This window comes from Littorina saxatilis, linkage group LG5, assembly GCF_037325665.1.
Source record: "Littorina saxatilis isolate snail1 linkage group LG5, US_GU_Lsax_2.0, whole genome shotgun sequence".
NCBI classification, from domain to species: domain Eukaryota; kingdom Metazoa; phylum Mollusca; class Gastropoda; order Littorinimorpha; family Littorinidae; genus Littorina; species Littorina saxatilis.
Window position 1 is genome coordinate 35,271,462 of NC_090249.1, and position 19,975 is coordinate 35,291,436.

The window sequence follows — 19,975 nt, forward strand, 5'->3', positions numbered from 1 at the left end:
TGGCACCACCAAACGCCCTTTACCTCTGCTGCCCCCCCCCCCCCCCCCCCCCCCCCAATCTCCGGCCTTTCTAGGTTCGTTACTATCGATTATTTTACCTACGACTTTAGCCAAACCAAACCACACATTTACCCGATTACCGACAGGAGAACGCAGAACGGTCAAGACTAACAACATCAGAAAGGGGCAATCAAGTCACTAATCAGCCCCCACCGAGAACTGTCAAGCGGAGTGGGTAATGTTAAGTTAGTAGGTCAATCCGCCGAGAAGTCACTTTATGTGTCTTGGCAAGACACTGGTAGTAAATGTCTGGGTCTGGGGTCAATTACTAGGTAAGCGGCTTATCGGAGTAGAGCCCTACTTTAAAATCAAGACAGGAATCTGATCAAATCTCAACTTTGCAAGCCTGCAGAACAACCATTGTGAGCCAAGAGAGAGGGGGGGGGGGGGGAGAGAGAGAGATGGAGAGTTAGAGGGGGGCGGGACTTTTATAGAGAGGGAGAGAGAGGGAGAGAGAGGGAGGGAGGGAGAGAGAGGAGAGAGAATTTTCCCACATAATCGAATCGAATTCGCCAACAAAAATGGCCGTAGCTGTGGCAATAACGCGCAACGTACCGACTACCACAATGGCGGAGAACCTTCGTATATTTGCATAACGCGACGCACAGGTAACCTTACCAGTAAAGAAACACTTTGGTAAACGTACTTCAGAAACCGTTAACATCTAAAATTAATCTCATTTCATAGAACTTTAGACATTGAAATCAAAACCCCTGCATTCAATCCCGTTTTAAACATAAACTGATATTTGGTTTTTGTAGGGGAGCGCGAAGGGGTTGGGGTTAGTTATTTTTCTGTACGCACAAAAACCTACCACTTAAAGGTGGTCGTCTACATTTTTGCTTTTTATATTTAGTCAAGTTTTGACTAAATATTTTAACATCGAGGGGGAATCGAAACGAGGGTCGTGGTGTATGTGCGTGCGTGTGTGTGTGTGTGTGTGTGTGTGTAGAGCGATTCAGACAAAACTACTGGACCGATCTTTATGAAATTTGACATGAAAGTTCCTGGGTACGATATCCCCGAAAGTATTTTTCATTTTTTCGATAAATGTCTTTGATGACGTCATATCCGGCTTTTCGTGAAAGTTGAGGCGGCACTGTCACGCCCTCATTTTTCAACCAAATTGGTTGAAATTTTGGTCAAGTACTCTTCGACGAAGCCCGGGGTTCGGTATTGCATTTCAGCTTGGTGGCTTAAAAATTAATTAATGACTTTGGTCATTAAAAATCTGAAAATTGTAAAAAAAAATAAAAACTTATAAAACGATCCAAATTTACGTTTATCTTATTCTCCATCATTTGCTGATTCCAAAAACATATAAATATGTTATATTCGGATTAAAAACAAGCTCTGAAAATTAAATATATAAAAATTATTATCAAAATTTTGTTTTCGAAATCAATTTAAAAACACTTTCATCTTATTCCTTGTCGGTTCCTGATTCCAAAAATATATAGATATGATATGTTTGGATTAAAAACACGCTCAGAAAGTTAAAACGAAGAGAGGTACAGAAAAGCGTGCTATCCTTCTCAGCGCAACGAATACCCCGCTCTTCTTGTCAATTCCACGTGCACTGCCTTTGCCACGGGCGGTGGAGTGACGATGCTACGAGTATACGGTCTTGCTGCGTTGCGTTGCGTTCAGTTTCATTCTGTGAGTTCGACAGCTACTTGACTAAATATTGTATTTTCGCCTTACGCGACTTGTTTTCAATTCTTCTTCTTCTGCGTTCGATGGCTTTTTTTTTCAATAATCTTATGGTTAGATTTCGAAACAAAAATTATGTCAAATGATGAATGAACCATGGGGAAAAAGTTATAGAAAAAAAATATATGTAAAAAAAGATTTTATTTTTGGGTAGCGTGACTCGCGCTTCCAATATTTTGTTTTCTGTTTGCTGAGAACATGTGCTTTGCCTAAAAATACTGACCAATCAAATTCATGTCACTGTGCTTTTAGCCACGCCCAAACAAGTGCAGCAACAGTTTCACACTGGAGCGCTGTCCACGCTTTTTTTTAAACGCACGAAGTGCACGGGATTTGAGAGGAGTTTTGCGCTTGGCATTTTCCAAATAAGGATATCCTACTATACAATGAATTTTCAAACGGCTACACTGGCTTCGTCTTACCTGATCGAAAGGGGGTGTATCGTTGATATATGTAGATAATAGACTCTGCATTGTAATGGTCAAATGGCGATTTCGGTATAAAAATGTAGACAAGAACCTTTAAGTTTAACTTTCCTCATTCACTTTCCTCTTCGTTCTCTCCATACTTTTGGAACCAGTAAATGTGCAAAGTGCGCTATAGTACCAGTGTGTTTACCACTACAAGTGATGCCCCATGACTGCATAAACACACTTCAAGCATCCCGTGTACTCATCTACACGATCTTACAAACAATCACACATACAGCCAGCAGTCAGAATCTGTCAAAACTTCAATACTAATCGCTGAAATCAGACATAGGGAGAGAGAGCAATGGAGAGATTCCCGCATGCTGAATCCCATTTGCTGTTGTTAGCAGAGGGTCGATGAAGGGTTATACGCGGTGGCCAGACGGTGCTTGTTCAATCGCACAAAGTCTAAACAAAGTTAAGAGCCAGGCATGCGGACCAACAAACGGACAGCTCCCTCTCCCCCTGACCCCCTTCCCCCCTTGTGGGACAATCGAAGCTGTCCGATTTGTAACGCCGTGGGGATGTTTCTTGATGGGCATCCCCCCCCCCCCCCCATCCACCCGACCACAAAGATCCGGGCGACCCCAACGAGTCGCTCGCCTCGAATAAGGGTTGACCTCAGCTTGCCTAGGATGAGGGTCGACCGCAATTTGTGCTGACATCAACAGTAGCCAAGGACAAGGTAAGAGGTCTAACTGTGTGTAATACTGAAGACTAGCCGTCTGGAAGAAGATACAGTGGTACCTGTCGTAAAAGGACACCATGGGAACCAGTCCAACGTGTCTGAACATTAGTTCAGGCGGTCTTTGACGACAGGTATACTTTGGTCAAGATAATGGACTTAGGGACAAAATGTGTCCTTTACTGGGAGGTGTCCTCTCATTGGAGGGAGCCTCACACTGCAGGTATCACTGTAGCTATCTGGAAGGAGATATAATATGCAATCTAAGATGCCTCCTGTCTGTCAAAAGCAATGATCGAGCATCTTGTTCATTTCCTTGTACCTTTAAAATACTTGACTTGACTTGACTTGACTTGACTTGAGAGAACACTACCATGAAACTCAACGATGGCTGACGTCAGAAGAGAACTCTTTTCACTGTACAGGAATAATCATTAGCATGAGACATGTCTTTGGCTTGTTATAAAAGCAATTACAGAGATTTCTTCAGATCGGTCAAAGAAAGATGGCACCACCAAACGCCCTTTACCTCTGCTGCCCCCCCCCCCCCCCCCCAAATCTCCGGCCTTTCTAGGTTCGTTACTATCGATTTATCTACGACTTTAGCCAAACCAAACCACACATTTACCCGATTACCGACAGGAGAACGCAGAACGGTCAAGACTAACAACATCAGAAAGGGGCAATCAAGTCACTAATCAGCCCCCACCGAGAACTGTCAAGCGGAGTGGGTGATGTTAAGTTAGTAGCCTAAGTAGGTCAATCCGCCGAGAAGTCACTTTATGTGTCTTGGCAAGACACTGGTAGTAAATGTCTGGGTCTGGGGTCAATTAGCTAGGTAAGCGGCTTATCGGAGTAGAGCCCTACTTTAAAATCAAGACAGGAATCTGATCAAATCTCAACTTTGCAAGCCTGCAGAGTAAAGAAGTTTTAAATAATAATAACGATGTTGAGATACAGTGAATAGCACGATTATCAACAACCACTTTACATCTGTTTACCCGCAATGTAATAGACAGTAAAACGACAGCAAAACAAGTCGCGTAAGGCGAAATTACTACATTTAGTCAAGCTGTCGAACTCACAGAATGAAACTGAACGCACTGCATTTTTTTCACCAAGACCGTATAGCATCGTCAGTCCCCCGCTCGTGGAAAAGGCAGTGACATTGACAAGGCAGTATAGTGCGGTAGTGGTTGCGATGAGCGGGATAGCACGCTTTTCTGTACCTCTATTCTTTTTAACTTTCTGAGCTTGTTTTTAATCCTAAAATAACATATATATATCTATATGTTTTTGGAATCAGAAACCGACAAGGAATAAAATGATATTTAAATCGATTTCGGAAATTGAATTATTCTTAATCATAATTTTCATATTTTTAATTTTCATAGCTTGATTTTAATTTAAATAGAACATCTCTATATGTTCTTGGAATCAGGAAATGATGAAGAATAAGATGAAATTATGTTAAGATCGTTTTATAAAAAAAAATTTAATTACAATTTTCAGATTTTTAATGACCAAACTCATTAATTCATTTTTAAGCCTCTAAGATGAAATGCAGTACCAAAGTCCGGACTTTGTCGAAGATTGCTTGACCATAATGTCAATGAATTTGGTCAACATATGAGGGCGTGACAGCGCTGCCTCAACTTTCACTAAAAGCCGGATATGACGTCATCAAAGACATTTATCGAAAAAATGAGAAAAACGTCTGGGGGATATTGTACCCAGAAACTCTCATGCGAAGTTTCATGAAAATCAGTCTTGTACTTTTCTCGGAATCGCTCTATACACACGTACACACGCACACACACATACACCACAACCCTCGTCTCGATTCCCAGCCTATGTTAAAACATTTAGTCAAAACTTGACTAAATGTAAAAACGGCTCAAGAACTAAGTGGTGACAATGACCAAGATGAGAGCACTAAACGACACAGTGAACAGTTAGGACAAGAGATTTTAGTGTGGAATCAGCGTGAAGAGGAAATAGTGAAGGGATTCAATTTGGAGGTGTATGTCATCATGTTGCGCTCAGCTTGCGGCACGGAAGCCATCGGTGTCAGTACAGACGGGACTAATACCTTTGCTAAGCTCATTTTGAAATCCAATCCACGTGCGCGCACACACACACACACACATGCACAAACACACACACACACACACACACACACATGCACAAACACACACACACACACACACACACACACATGCACAAACACTCTCTCTCTCTCACCCACTCTTACTCTCTCTCTCTCTCTCTCTCTCACACACACACACACACACACACACACCACACACACGCATTCACGCACATACGAGTCCAAAGACAGAAAGCTGGAGGAAAAAAAGAAAACGAGGATGAGGAGTTGGGAGCAAACGAGGACGACTGGTGCAAAGATGACACAGACTGGCGGACAGAGACGACATGAAGGCGACAAGCCAGACAGACAAGCAGGAAAACAGATACACAGAGGAACACTTGCAGCAAAGGTTGCTTTGACCTTTCAGCACTAGGACCGTACTGCACACAACCACAGGCAGAAGGAACATCAGACTCTGAAAATGTGCTTCTTGCGTGGGCACCATACCAGTACATGTACTTGCACTAACATGAACATTTGTTCGCAGCATCCCTGCCCCTCCTCTCCCCTCTCCCGCCAGAGTAGATATTTGGAAGACCTCATATTTTCAATGTTTTAAGTCCGTCAAATTCAGTGTTTGTGGCTGTCGATGTGCTTTGGTGCATGTGCCTCTGGACACCGTGCTGCATGTGCGCCGGGTACACGTGAGTACAAACTGTTGGTTCATACCAGATGTCAATTGGCTTCGTGTCAATGCGACTTTGGCAGAATACATGTGTGCGAATTTTAAACAGTGACACTGAGTATAACACACACACACACACACACACACACACACACACACACACACACACACACACACACACAAACACACACACTCACGCACGTACATCAAACCTTTCCATCAAGTCTGCCAGGTCCAATTTCTGTTAAGGCAGAAGAACTGTAGCACGTGCGAAAGGTACACGCATAAGAGTACACATTGTTGTGTTGAAATATAATTATGTTTACTGGCTTTGTGTCAAGGCCACGCAGATCTGGCAGTAGGCACTGTACGTGAGACAAATACCTCGAATGTGTTTGCAAATTTCAGCAATGACACATGGGTTTAAAAGTTCTTCGCGAATGTGTCGCAGGAGACACTACGTTCTTCACAATTATTGTATTGTAGGGCTAACTAGCGATAATTAAATCAATAACATGCCATGTTAAAATATGACTGACCGAATGTGCGAGCTTCAACTATACATGAGCTACTGGGTTACAAAAACCGGCACGGTTGGCCTAGTGGTAAGGCGTCCGCCCCGTGATCGGGAGGTCGTGGGTTCGAACCCCGGCCGGGTCACACATAAGACTTTAAAATTGGCAATCTAGTGGCTGCTCCGCCTGGCGTCTGGCATTATGGGGTTAGTGCTAGGACTGGTTGGTCCGGTGTCAGAATAATGTGACTGGGTGAGACATGAAGCCTGTGCTGCGACTTCTGTCTTGTGTGTGGCGCACGTTATATGTCAAAGCAGCAACGCCCTGATATGGCCCTTCGTGGTCGGCTGGGCGTTAAGCAAACAAACAAACAAACAAACTGGGTTACAAGAGGGGGTACTGCCAAACTACCGTTCTCTTGAATTGTCATCGTACAGAAACTGAAGGGGGCGATAGTAGAACTGATGTAGCTGGGTGCAAACTGGCTACTCATTCATCATAATGTTTTTCTGTCATTTGTGTTTTGTGTACGTTTTGCCGGTCGCTTTATGTTTTGTGTAATGTCATTATCTGTTCTCAATTAAATTATGAGATGCACATGTCCAGACACCTGCATAGATCGCAAAAGCGCTTAGCCGTCTGTGTGCATTCACTAGAGACTAGTTTTTGTTCTCTATGAAGTCAAGCCGCTCTCCTAGGCTAGGGAGAGAGGGTACCTCACCTGCAAGTGGTCAGTTGTGTAACTTTTATGACCGACCCGGGGTAGCCGCCGGTATCATGTTTTTGTGATGATGTTAGAAGCGCTCCGATTAAAGCCTCGTTAAGACGGTGTTAGACTTAGAATGTCGCTTTCCTCTTTCAGGTTGCGTGTTCAGCCGTGTGTATTTGTAAGATTGTGATTTGTTTACTTGCTTGACCAATGAGATGCGATGTCAGTCGTGTTAGCTCACTTCTGATTGGTGGTTTTGACCTCACCCATTTCTATGTACATCATAGTGTGTGAGATTGTCCGGCAGAACTTGTTGGAACTGTCCAGAACAGAACTTGAGAGAAGTGTTGGCTCACGTAAGTGTAGCCTATGCGATCGTAACTTTGTCTGTCTGTGCGTGCGTATGTGCGTGTGTGCGTGCGTGTGTATGTCTGTGGTAGAAACTTTAACATTTCGTCATTTGAAGACGTCACATTATGACGTAAGAGGGTTAGACGTCACGCGAAGGAATTACTGAAAGTCTCGGTCATTGTTATTTTGAGCGGGCCGAGACTAGTTGGCAGTCGTGTCCCTGTAAGTAGGCTACATGCAGACAGACAGATCTAGATCTAGTGTCTCGCTTTCTTGCACAGTGTCACCTATGCTTACTGTGTGTGTGTGTGTGTGTGTGTGTGTGTGTGTGTGTGTGTGTGTGTGTGTGTGTGTGTGTGTGTGTGTGTGTATGTGTGTATGTGTGACGGAGTGACTGAGTTTGTGTTACTGTTTGTCGATTTCTTACGTGAGCCTTGAAGGTTTCGCCTCTTGTTTTAGACAGCATGATGTGGACTGCATTGCACTATTGGTGTGGCCTCCCGGGCTGGGTTAGAAAGGAAAGGAAAGGAACAGGAATGAAAGAGAAATGTGAAACGACGGTCATGGTTTTCCAGAGTGTCATGTTGTTGCATCAAGTGATTCGTCGGTCTGGGCCAGTAAACTCTTGTCTATCATTCTCTACACGTGTGTAAAGTCCATTACGAATGTAAGTGTTGTTCGTTCAGTGCAAGACACTAAAGAGGCACCTACATGGTGTTCTCCTTACCTTTGGGGTCTACTTCTACAAGTTGACTACTTCACCAACCTATTACTTCAAATCATCTACTTCCTCCTCCTTCCACCCCATCACACGTACAATGACTTTGTCTTAATCAGGAGTTGCCAGTTATGTTGAAGTTGATTTCTTTCTTTCTTTATTTATTTGGTGTTTAACGTCGTTTTCAACCATTCAAGGTTATATCGCGACGGGGAAAGGGGGGAGATGGGATAGGGGAAAGGGGGGAGATGGGATAGAGCCACTTGTTAATTGTTTCTTGTTCACAAAAGCACTAATAAAAAAATTGCTCCAGGGGCTTGCAACGTAGTACAATATATGACCTTACTGGGAGAATGCAAGTTTCCAGTACAAAGGACTTAACATTTCTTACATACTGCTTGACTAAAATCTTTACAAACATTGACTATATTCTATACAAGAAACACTTAACAAGGGTAAAAGGAGAAACAGAACCGTTAGTCGCCTCTTACGACATGCTGGGTAGCATCGGGTAAATTCTTTCTCGTCCCAACCAATATGGGACTCCCCCTAACCCGCGGGGGGTTGAAGTTGATTTGATAGCAGTTTCTTTCAAGAAGAAGTTTGGGTGTCCTTGCAGGGACACAGCGCCAGGTGTTTTGTAAACCGGTGTAAACTCAAAAGATAAAACGAATACATGCCACAAAACCTCCGATTTTCTCATACAAACCGGTAAACTTTCCGGTTGACACTAACACTGCCAGGACTGAGACCATTCACTAAAAAGAAACTAAAACACAACAGGTATACTCTCCGTTGCAGGTTGCTTCAACACCCCCCCCCCCCCCACACCAACCTGTTTTTACATTTAAGTTCTGAGGCGGTGAGCATACTTCTTCGTTAACTGTCCTTTTTTCACAATGATACTGCTAGTATGGGCAATCATTCAAATAAAGGAAACTGTTGTTGTTTTTAATTATTACAGGTTACTCTTGGTCAAGAGCCGACTTCAGGGGACACAAAACGTAAAACTAGCCGCTTCACCCAAAAACTAGTACCCACTAGCAGTGCATCGGAGAAAAGGTGGCAGTATCGGTACTGCGCTGCGCTGTTGCATCCCCGCTGTCTCAGCAAAAAGTTGCACGTGCAAGAGCAATCAGTGTGGCGAGAGACTGACAGTCTGAGCGCTGTTTGCAATCGACAAAAACACCTTCTTGTTCTCCCCCCCCCCCCTTTTTTTTCATGCAGAAACACACTTACTCTGCTAGGGGTTATTCTGGTAGCAAAGTGGGCGGCTGGAGGAATGAAGTGGGTTGGGGTAATCGGCAGAGGTGACATATTCTACGCTACAACGTGATGATTGATCTATATTGTTAACTCTAGTGGTTGCTGGGAAGGTCAGACTGAAGGATATAGATATATATATGTGAACATATGTTATTGCTTTCTTTTTGCAACAAGATCTGTAATGTGTCTGCTGTATTGTATTGCTTGCTTTCACACGCTTTGATGAGTGAGCTCGTGCTTTCTGTCTATCTCTTACATCAATATCACACACACACACACACACACACACACACACACACACACACACACACACACACACACATACACACATACACACACACACACATACACACCGTGGGACACACACACACACACACCGTGGAACACACACACACACACACACACACACTCTCTCTCTCTCTCTCTCTCTCTCTCTCTCTCTCTCTCTCTCTCTCTCTCTCTCTCTCTCTATCTCAAACACCCACACCCACACACACCCTTCAGTGAACGGAGACAAACCATCGAAGACAGTCGATCATTGCTGGCCACATAGGTTTGCCTGTGGATATGTCGTACATGAGTGTTATCTCTGCATAAACATTCTTACATGATGTTGCACTACTGCGCGATCGACATTCCATTTTCCACACTCACGTACCACCGGCGCCGCAAAAAGAAATCTTCGATTCGCCCAAAAAGTACAAGTTAAAAAAATAAAAACAACAGCAACAAATGTCGTAGCATACATAATTTAATTCTCTCTTTGTGGTTTTCTTTCATGAGCGTTCAAACCACTGTGGGCATACATGTGCCATGCCATACGGGCAACAATCATGTCGGCAAACACTGAAGTCTGTGTCCTATTGATTTCATTTGATTCAGCAAACAGAACGCAATTCATATCCGACATCTAAATCCTGATGGTATTCCGTCGTGGGAAGGCGCCGTTTTGATCTTCTGATTACACATCTAAAACGGGAAATGATCTTATATTTGTTTTCCCTTTCGTAAGTGTTCTCCAAACACGCGATAGTGTATGATAGCATTTTACTCAACAGTTTATTATAACACACACACACACACACACACACACACACACACACACACACACACACACACACACACACACACACACACACACACACACACCGAAATTAATGAAACAAAATAATCTCCACAATCAATTTGAGGTCTATGGCAATTGCTATTATAGATGACCCTCATGTAGTGATAAAAGTATGATTACACAGTCAGATATAATCATAAAGAACACCAAGAAATAAAATACACGGAAGCACAAACATAAAAACTTCCAACAGACGTTAATTGCCAACAAATGCGAAACGTAAATACAGTTTAGCAATCTGACGAAAGACAAAAACAAATGCGCAACTCAAGATAATCATCACTTTGAACCCCGGTTAACCCGTGATTTGTAAAAATGTAAAAACATTTGCAAAAATGTAAAAATGTAAAAATATCGCATTCCACAAAGTAATGCATGCCTTTCATTATTATTAATTTTTCTTGTTTAGATCCTCTACGCTGAGTGGTAGGGGTGGTTTTAGATCCACATCCCATTTTGGTGCAATCCCATTTTGCCGCCGTCCCATTTTTTGCCCCATCCCATTTTCGCGACATTTCACAAGCCAAGCGTCATTTTACTAACATGTCATAACAATAGCGCGACATCCCATTTTGACACCATATCCCATTTGGCCGCCATGCCATTTCACCGCCATTCCATTTCGCCCCCATCCCATTGTCGCGACATTTCACAAGCCAAGCGTCATTTTACTACCGTGTCATAACAATAGCGCGACATCCCATTTTGACACCATCCCATTGGCCGCCATCCCATTTTTGATTTATTCTTCTTGCCAAGCCTCACTATACTACAATACTGCGTTATTCAACTAGGAAGACATTCCGTTTACGCGAAATCCCATTTTTGCCACAATCCAAAATGTCGCGAAATAGGGATGGCGGCGAAATGGGATGACGGCAAAACGGCATGGCGACAAAATGGAATGTTGCGCTAGTGGTATGACACGGAGGTAAAATGACACTTGGCCTGTGAAATGTCGCAAAAATGGGATGGGGGCGAAATGGGCTAACGGCGAAACGGGATTGCGACAAAATGGGAAGTGGAGCTAATGGTACATGACATGGTGGTAAAATGACACTTGGCCTGTGAAATGTCGCGAAAATGGGATGGGGACGAAATGGGCTAACGGCGAAACGTGATTGCGCCAAAATGGGATGTGGACCTAATGGTACATGATATGGTGGTAAAATGACACTTGGCCTGTGAAATGTCGCGAAATGGTATGGGGGTGAAATGGGATAACAGCGAAATGGGACTAATAGATCCTTTGACTTTGGGGTAGTGCGACTGTAGCTTTCCACTGGGAGGAAGCGACCGGAATTTCCCAACGATGGGACATCCTAGTAATGAAAAAAAAATAAAAAATCTTAAAATTAACAGAGTCGCGCTACCCCAAAAGTCAAGGGATTTCGTTTTTGTCCCTTGACTTTGGAGATGACAAGAAAATATCGGGCGCAAAAACGTGATTTGTAAAAAAAAAATTGCCACAAAAGATTTGTAAATTTTTTTTACATTTTTACAAATCACGGGTTAACAACCCCGACCACCCTCTTATCCGATCTCAGCCCCACCTCCCATCCCTTAATACTAGGACAACAGTCGTTCTACCAATACTAGTACGGGTAGAAATGTACACCGATATTTACTATGGAATGAATGTTTTAGATGTGTTTTTGTCGGGACAAAACGACACGTGTTGCTCTAGGAATGTACAGCGCAAATGTGAACAACACAAAGTCACATTTCTTAGCCATTTACTCTAAAAAAAAAAAATGTTGACGTGGCTGCGGAACAAAATACATTTTGTAAAAAGTGACTGGCTAGCTACTTAAAAAAAACTACTGAATGTTCTTCACATGCACCATCCCCACCCACCCCCCTCCCCCACTGAGTAAAAAACTCTGAAAATTCAATGCTGCCACCCAACCCCCAACACACACGCCAATCCTCCTCCCTCCCCCCATCTCCGATCAATCAGCACCTCCCTCCCTCCACCCCAAAACAGCCTCCATCCCATCAAGAACCACAGAAGTGAAATGAAAAGAAATGGTTGAATCTGCTTTTTTAGATCAGCCTCTTTGCTTTTGGCTCGGCATTAGGAAAGTGGGTGATGGAATTCAAGCATGGAAGCCGATGTGCGTGCCTCTTTGGTGCAGGGCGCTTTGCCGGAAAACAAAAACACTATACTTGCTATTCCTAACTCACTGGATTGAGCTTACTGTACACTGAAGGTGGTGTTGGAAGGGCATTGACTCTTCAGTTCAAACTGATTGGAGAGGGGGCGGGTGGAAGGAGTGAGGGAGAGAGACAGAGCGACAGACAGACAGACAAACAGACAGAAAAGAGAGGATGATGCGGACACACACAGACAGGAGAGAGGGGGAGAGAGAGAGAGAGAGAGAGAGAGAGAGAGAGAGAGAGAGAGAGAGAGAGAGAGAGAGAGAGAGAAGGGGGGAGGATGTTATCTGTGTATGACTGTTTGTCGGTTTCACTAAAACAGTTCGTCACGGTATGTCCACCACCATCCATTCATGTCCATCGCCACAAACAGACAAACAAAACACAAAACCGGCAAAAAATTGACTTCAAGAAAAACCACATGAGAGGAAGAAAAGAAAACATAACCTCATCGATGTAACAGGAAGAAGGGGTTTTAACGGTGAATGAAAATAGTGCTGACATCCAATCAATAGGCTGTCTATCATTACCACCACCACCAGCAGTAGGGTTTTGCCGGTTCCAGGCAACCCTCTGGTAGTGGTCGTGGAGTCTGTTCTGTACTCTCCACGTGTGAACGAGCTCTTCCTCTAAGTTTGTTTCTGGCGGGTCTGGAAGTCAGACCCCAGGCTATAACGAGGTCTGGGGGAAATTAGACAGTGGTCTACCACTTCCACGGTTGCTGTTGGGATGTGGTTCGATTTTGTTTGGATACTATGTGAATATTCATGAATTCACTATGATATTCCTATAATAAGTTGACCCCGCCCCCCCCCCCCCCCCTCCTTATCCCAACCCCCAAGAGTGTGTGTGTGTCCGTGTGTGCGTGCGTATGCCGCGCCGGTGTGTGTGTGTGTGTGTGTGTGTGTGTGTGTATACGCGCATGATATAGTGTATTCCTCGTGACGTATTTTAAAACTTAGCTGTCAAAACCCTGCCAAGGAAATGAAAGCAACAGATAGTCAACAGCTCTGCAAACAGACACACACAGACAGCCATCCACAGTACCATTATTCCAGATACTGACCGATAAACGCAGTCAAGGTCTTATCTCCGCTCCGCCTTGACCATCACACTCAAACAATACCATTCATTACGATGCTCGTGTGATCCAATTTACCGCCTGCATGCAGCCCTCCTCTGTTAATAAGTTTGCTCTTGTGAATCTCCTTTGGTACCACAGATATTACTAATTTAGCGGGGGTCCTGATTTGGCCTAAATGGTCAGCTGGACCCATTAAGCAACAGTTAACTAACTAACTAACTAATTTAGCGGTCTGATCATAGCTTGCTGGGTATTCTTTCTGTAGTTTCCTTGGCGTGGAAGTACAGGTATATTATTATGAATGAAACTGACCAAGCGCAAACTAGGAAGGAAGAGGATGAGAAGGAAGAGGATGAGAAGGAAGAGGATGGGCGTGCCACAGGTAAAGCCTTACAGTTTTTTAGGGTTTTTTTTTTATCAAAGTGCACAACTCAATCCTCTGGTAATGTTTTTGACGTACTGTCATGACGTACATTGCACTTAATTGTACCTTCTGCACACCACTATTTTGAAGGCAGCAAAGTAGGCAACAGTCCCATGGTCGAATGGTCATGAGCATGCTTCATCATTTTGAGGATGAAGCAAAGAATGAAAACATTGAAGAAAGAATGTTTAGAGCTCTAGAAAATGGAAAAAAAATTCAGCCGAGATATATGTTACAGTTAATCTGTGAAACCAGGGAATACGTGTATTAACTAGGTAATACATGAATTAACTGACAGAAAAAAACAGTTAATTCATGTATTACCTAAAATAGTTTAGTTAATTAATACACGTATTCCCTGGTTTCACAGATTAACTGTAACATATATATATACATGCAAACATGGAAGGTTAGACAGTTAGTTTACATTCTACAGAGTGTCACCATTTGAAAGTTGAATGCAACAGTTAAGTTATACTGACACAGTCATGTATGTGCGTGTGCACGCTCACACAGATGCACGCACTCTCTCTCACACACACACACACCTGCACACAGAAGAGAACAAGGGAGACAGGTAGTGACAATAATATGCAGAATAAAATCCAAACTTACCTGAGAATATTGGGATGCTGCAGTCTGTTGAGCAGCTGCACTTCGCGCAGCATGTTGTGTCTGTTGCTAGACATGGTATTCATTTTCAATGCCATTACCTGACCCGTTGTTCTGTGGGTGACCTGCAACAACAACATCATCTTTATCAATATTGTCACCATTTTCGTCGTCCTCAGCATTTTCCAGCCTAGGGTTTGACACCCATTGATCTGCTCTGTATAATTATTGTGATCATAATCTTTGTCAATCATCCTTTTTTTAATCATCTGCATCATTACTTTTATCATCATCATTTATGACTTGTGTTTTCTAGAGCATAGTCAGAACATTAGGTCTGGGAGGGAGTCTTAAACAGTAGGTACATTTACAGACATCATGATTATGAACAGAAAAGCTGGAAAAAAAATCAGGTCTTCAGAGGGGATGGGGGGGGGGGGGGGTTGAGTGGGTCCTAAAACATACATGTGGTCTAAAATATGAAAGGGAGTTTCCACTGTACACCAGTAAACCTTGTAATAAATCCTTTCAATGGGGTCGCACAATAACGTCATCAACTCCATCAAAACCATCACAATAATTAATATAAATCATCAATATCTTGCCAGCAGACCTGTTTATGACATCCATCTCATGATATTTGATGCACCTGTACTTAAAATTAATAATAAATAATCACTATCAATATCATAACAGTCATCATCAATATTTACAGACCAATCTACATAAGTTTAAGTCTTTTAGTTTTACATACATGTATGTGTAATATTAATTCTAGCCTTGTTGGGCTGTCCTTCCATTGTTTCAAAGGTACGCCTCACATTGTAGAAATCTACTAATTGTAATCAATATGATAGTAATCACCTTAAAGTTATACTATTGAAGTCAATTACTTCTACTGTAGTGTACACCATCACCTAAGCTACACAGCACCTTTGACTTGAGAATGAGTGTCATTTTACACTGACACAATTTAGTTAATGTAGGCACACATGAATAAATATGTGCAATACATGTACCTGATCAACTGATAATCATAAGTCATTGGCAATCCTTTATCACTGATGGCATTATCATTTTTTATACTCCAAATATATTTTTTTTTCTTTCCATTTCCATCATTGATTTTTACTGGAGTATTTGGTGTTTCTATACCTCATGATAATATTTTTCATCATAACACACTTATCTTTTTTCTTTCTCTCAAAACACATGTAAACAAACCATTGCACTTGCAGAATGCATCATTCAATATTTGTCAATGGCCAAGTGCACAGCTAGCTGCATAATTATTTATAAGGGTGCACTGAAGCGGAACCTTTTTGAATAAGTCAGGCAAGAAAACATTGCCATATCTTGCTCTACTTTCTCTTTTCGATTTTTTTTCAACTCTCCCCCCCCCCCCCCCCCCCACATACAATCATACAGTGTATGCATTTTAGCATAGCATAGACATCCCCCCCCCCCCCCCCCCCCCTGTTAACTGTAAGGCAGATGAGTCCCTTCAGCGTTTAGCCAATTTAAGTGCAGACATGATGCAGAACTGATTTAAATTTGATGCCTTTTTCTCAATTTTCAACAATAAAAGTGTACATTGGTACCTATACTGTAGGGCCTCTCAGATCAGAAGGCACCTTCAAATGAAGAACACATGTTTTGGTCTTACTTGGTCAGTTGGTGTATTAAATTCTAAGTTTCCCTGCTATACAAATACATGTATGCGAGGACACCTGCAATGTAGGGCCACTTTTGACTGGTCCCAAGAGGGTCCGCCGCCACTGTAGTTTTTGTCTAGTGAGTTTCCCCTTGAGCGGTAAAACTTGCTAAAGTAACAGTTGGAAACCACTTTTCCTTGCACCTTCTTCTTCTCTTCTACGTGCGTGGGCTGAAACCCCCACGTATACTCGTGTTTTTTGCACGAGTGGTATTTGACGTATATGACCGTTGTACCCCGCCATTCAGGCAGTCATATTCCGCTTTCGGGGGAAGGATCTGGGTATGTTTGTGTTTCTATAACCAACCGAACTCTGACAATGGATTACAGGATCTTTTCCGTGCGCATTTGGTCTTTTGCTTGCGTGTGCACACGAAAGGGGATATGGCACTAGCAGGTCTGCACATAAGTTGACCTGGGAGATTGGAAAAATCTCCACCTTTAACCCACCAGGCGGCAGCGGTCGGGATTCGAACTCACGACCTTCCGATTAAGAGGCCGACGTATTACCACCATGCCACAGCGCCCGTCATCCTTGCACCGAGATTGGTTCTTGAGTGTGCACAGCTATAAAAAAAAAATGTTTAAAACATAGACAACCATTCAGTGACTCAGTGTCATTCTATTGCAAATTATGCATATATATATATGCCAACTACTGCACAGTTGTAAGTGGTAATCATAATTCGATACAACTTACAAGTACAAGTTGACTACTTTCTAACTATGGAGGCCTATTGTTGCAATGTTGTAGTTGGTACCTTAAAAAATGCTCCAGGGGCAGGTATTTGTGGTGGTTTCTCCTAATTTCATTCCGTCATTGTAGGTCAATACAGTTAAATCAGGTAAGCTAGGGAGCAGCCCTGCTTGTGTTGGAAAACAGGGCAATTGCTTTTCAGCCATGAACTTCATCCAGTGTTTTATGTGGTAAGTACAGTACTACACAATGTACAAACAAACAACACAACAACAACAACAACAACAACAACAAAAACAAAAACAACAAATTGAGAGAAAAAAAATCCATAAAATACACTGTAACTGTAAGTGTAACTACTAACTACTTTAAAATCACCCATTATGTTTCAATTTACGTCCCTTCTTCAATTTAAACAGTAATTATAACAATGACTGGCCTGAGTCATTGAGTGGCACTGTCATGAAATAAGAAGCACTGGGACTATCCTGTAGTGACCAAACTCAGGCAGTCAGTGTCTCTGGACTAATAAGGTCACCTTAAACTCAAGTATACTGTGTGAATAACCTATAAGCGGGACACTTCTGTTTGTATTGCTGGTCAGGGGTCTTATCTGAGCTAGGACAAATAATTGGATCTTTAACTCCCACAGGCAAAATTCTAAAGATCTGGTGGGCAGGGCTAACCTGCTACATAACTGTGACAGTGAATGCGAGAAGGCTTCCAAAACTAAATATAATATATATATGTATAAATATATATATATATATATATATATATAAGCATAATTCCGCTGTTAGGGCGACATTTTGTCGCTCAAAGCGATATTTTTACTGTACTTTGAATTTAGGGCGACCGTTTCTCGGTCGCCCTAATGTTTTCACTGTTTCTGACTCTGTTCTTTGACTTATTGCAATACCACTGCGCCAACATTGCCGGGTTATGGTATTGACATTCTTTCCGTCCTGTAAATTTTGTGCATTTTTTAGTGGAAAATGCTTCGACGCCGGAGCGGGTACTGGACCCAGTGCGGTTGTAGTGCAAGTGCACTACAAAGTGCGGTTGTAGTGCAAGTGCACTACAAAGGCACTGGGTCCAGTACCCGCTCCGGCGTCGAAGCATTTTCCACTAAAAAATGCAGAAAAGTTTGACCTATTTCGTCGCCTATAGAGGACGGAAAGAACGTAATATCCCTTTGGGTGACACAATGTCGCCCTAACACGGGAATTGTCCTTATATATATATATATATATATATATATATACAAGTACATGTACATGTAATACATTCTTTTAAATAATTTATAAAAATATGACACTATATAGTCCCTGATCTTGGATTCACAGTCACACTCACTACATGTATAATTACATTTACAGCCTTTTGTCAAAGGGTCACTAATTATTTACTATATGATTTTACACTGTGCAAAGGGTGTATAATTTATAGTACTGTATAATTATGGTACATGTACCAATTTGCCACCTAGTAAAACTGTTGAATTGTTTCAACTTATATCATCAGTGAAGTTATACTCATTGCTGACTAAGTACCAGTCATAATACATATTTTTGTGCTCAATGCATAAAAAAATGTATTTCTTTTACATTTTTGTTGTAAAATTTATCAGTAGCAATTTTTACTGAGGACTACGAAAATGTCAGAATGTATTTTTTTCAAGCGTGCTATGCTGTTTCATCATCGAACGCTGTGCGTATACCATGGATACATGTACATGTTCTTTGCATACATGTATGAAATAAGAAAAGGTGTGTATTTAAATCAACATTTCCATACCTTGAACACTTCAGAAAAGAAACCAGATCCAATCTTTTCACAGATAAAATCATCCAGTCTTGTCAGAGCGGACACCGCATGGCGCAGCGCCTGACAAGACGATTTTGGAGGTGTATTTTCATTTTCAGCTGTCTCCTCTGTCTTGTCCTCGGCAATGTTTTCTGCGACAGGTGGACTGACGGGGTACACATTGCAAGTAATCGTTCTGCTTCTTCGAAGCGGTCGTCTTGAAGAAGTAGTGGAAGCAGCAGTTTTCTCCATTTCAGCGGTCATTTTCCGACGTCGCGCGTTTTTATCTCGTCACACAAAATCCAACGAAATCAGAGAAAAACAAAGCATCCTATCCTCTGTGAAAGTCACATTATCAATGCTGAGCGATGGGGAGCGCAGTGTCTTGTAATCAAGTCGGGGATGCGGGGGTGTGTGCTGGCACGGCGGCTCCCCCCTTCTCTCTTCTCATGATCGTCAGAAGAAACACCGAGAGATCTGCAAACCGCGCAGCCGACTTATCAATCTGCTACAAAACTCATCTCGTCACAAACTTTTCCATGTACATTTCACTGAAATCCGTACAGAAACTTACAGACAACACGAAACCTGTCAACACAACTGTTCAATCTGCCGGCGAGGGGAGCGCATTCGAGAAACACTCGCAGTAAACAAACACAGACGAATCGCACATCTCGCAAGATCAAGTTGCACACGGAAGATGAATGTTTTCGCTAGCAAACTGGCCTTTCTTGCGTCCTCCGACATCAGGAAAGATACCGTCCTGTTTACACTTCCTTGTTTTTACATTTAGTCAAGTTTTGACTAAATGTTTTAACATAGAGGGGGAATTGAGATGAGGGTCGTGGTGTGTGTGTGTGTCTGTGTCTGTGCGTGTGTGTGTGTGTGTAGAGCGATTCAGACTAAACTACTGGACCGATCTTTATGAAATTTTACATGAGAGTTCCTGGGTATGAAATCCCCAGACGTTTTTTTTCATTTTTTCGATAAATGTCTTTTATGACGTCATATCCGGCTTTTTGTAAAAGTTGAGGCGGCACTGTCACACCTTCATTTTTCAATCAAATTGATTGAAATTTTGGCCAAGC

The 19,975-nt window shown here is 42.4% G+C and overlaps 1 protein-coding gene across 1 annotated transcript in view; it reads right to left on the reverse strand.

Annotated features, from left to right (window-relative positions):
* LOC138966975 (dual specificity testis-specific protein kinase 2-like) overlaps positions 1-19,569 on the reverse strand; it is a 22,189-nt gene extending 2,620 nt beyond the window's left edge. The window contains exons 1-2 of the mRNA XM_070339391.1: positions 18,879-19,569; positions 14,674-14,795 (exon numbers count right to left, since the gene is read on the reverse strand). Coding sequence (XP_070195492.1) covers positions 14,674-14,795; positions 18,879-19,151 — 395 coding nt within the window. The 5' untranslated portion in view covers positions 19,152-19,569. The remainder of the gene's footprint in view (positions 1-14,673; positions 14,796-18,878) is intronic.
* Between the last annotated feature and the right edge of the window lie 406 nt (positions 19,570-19,975).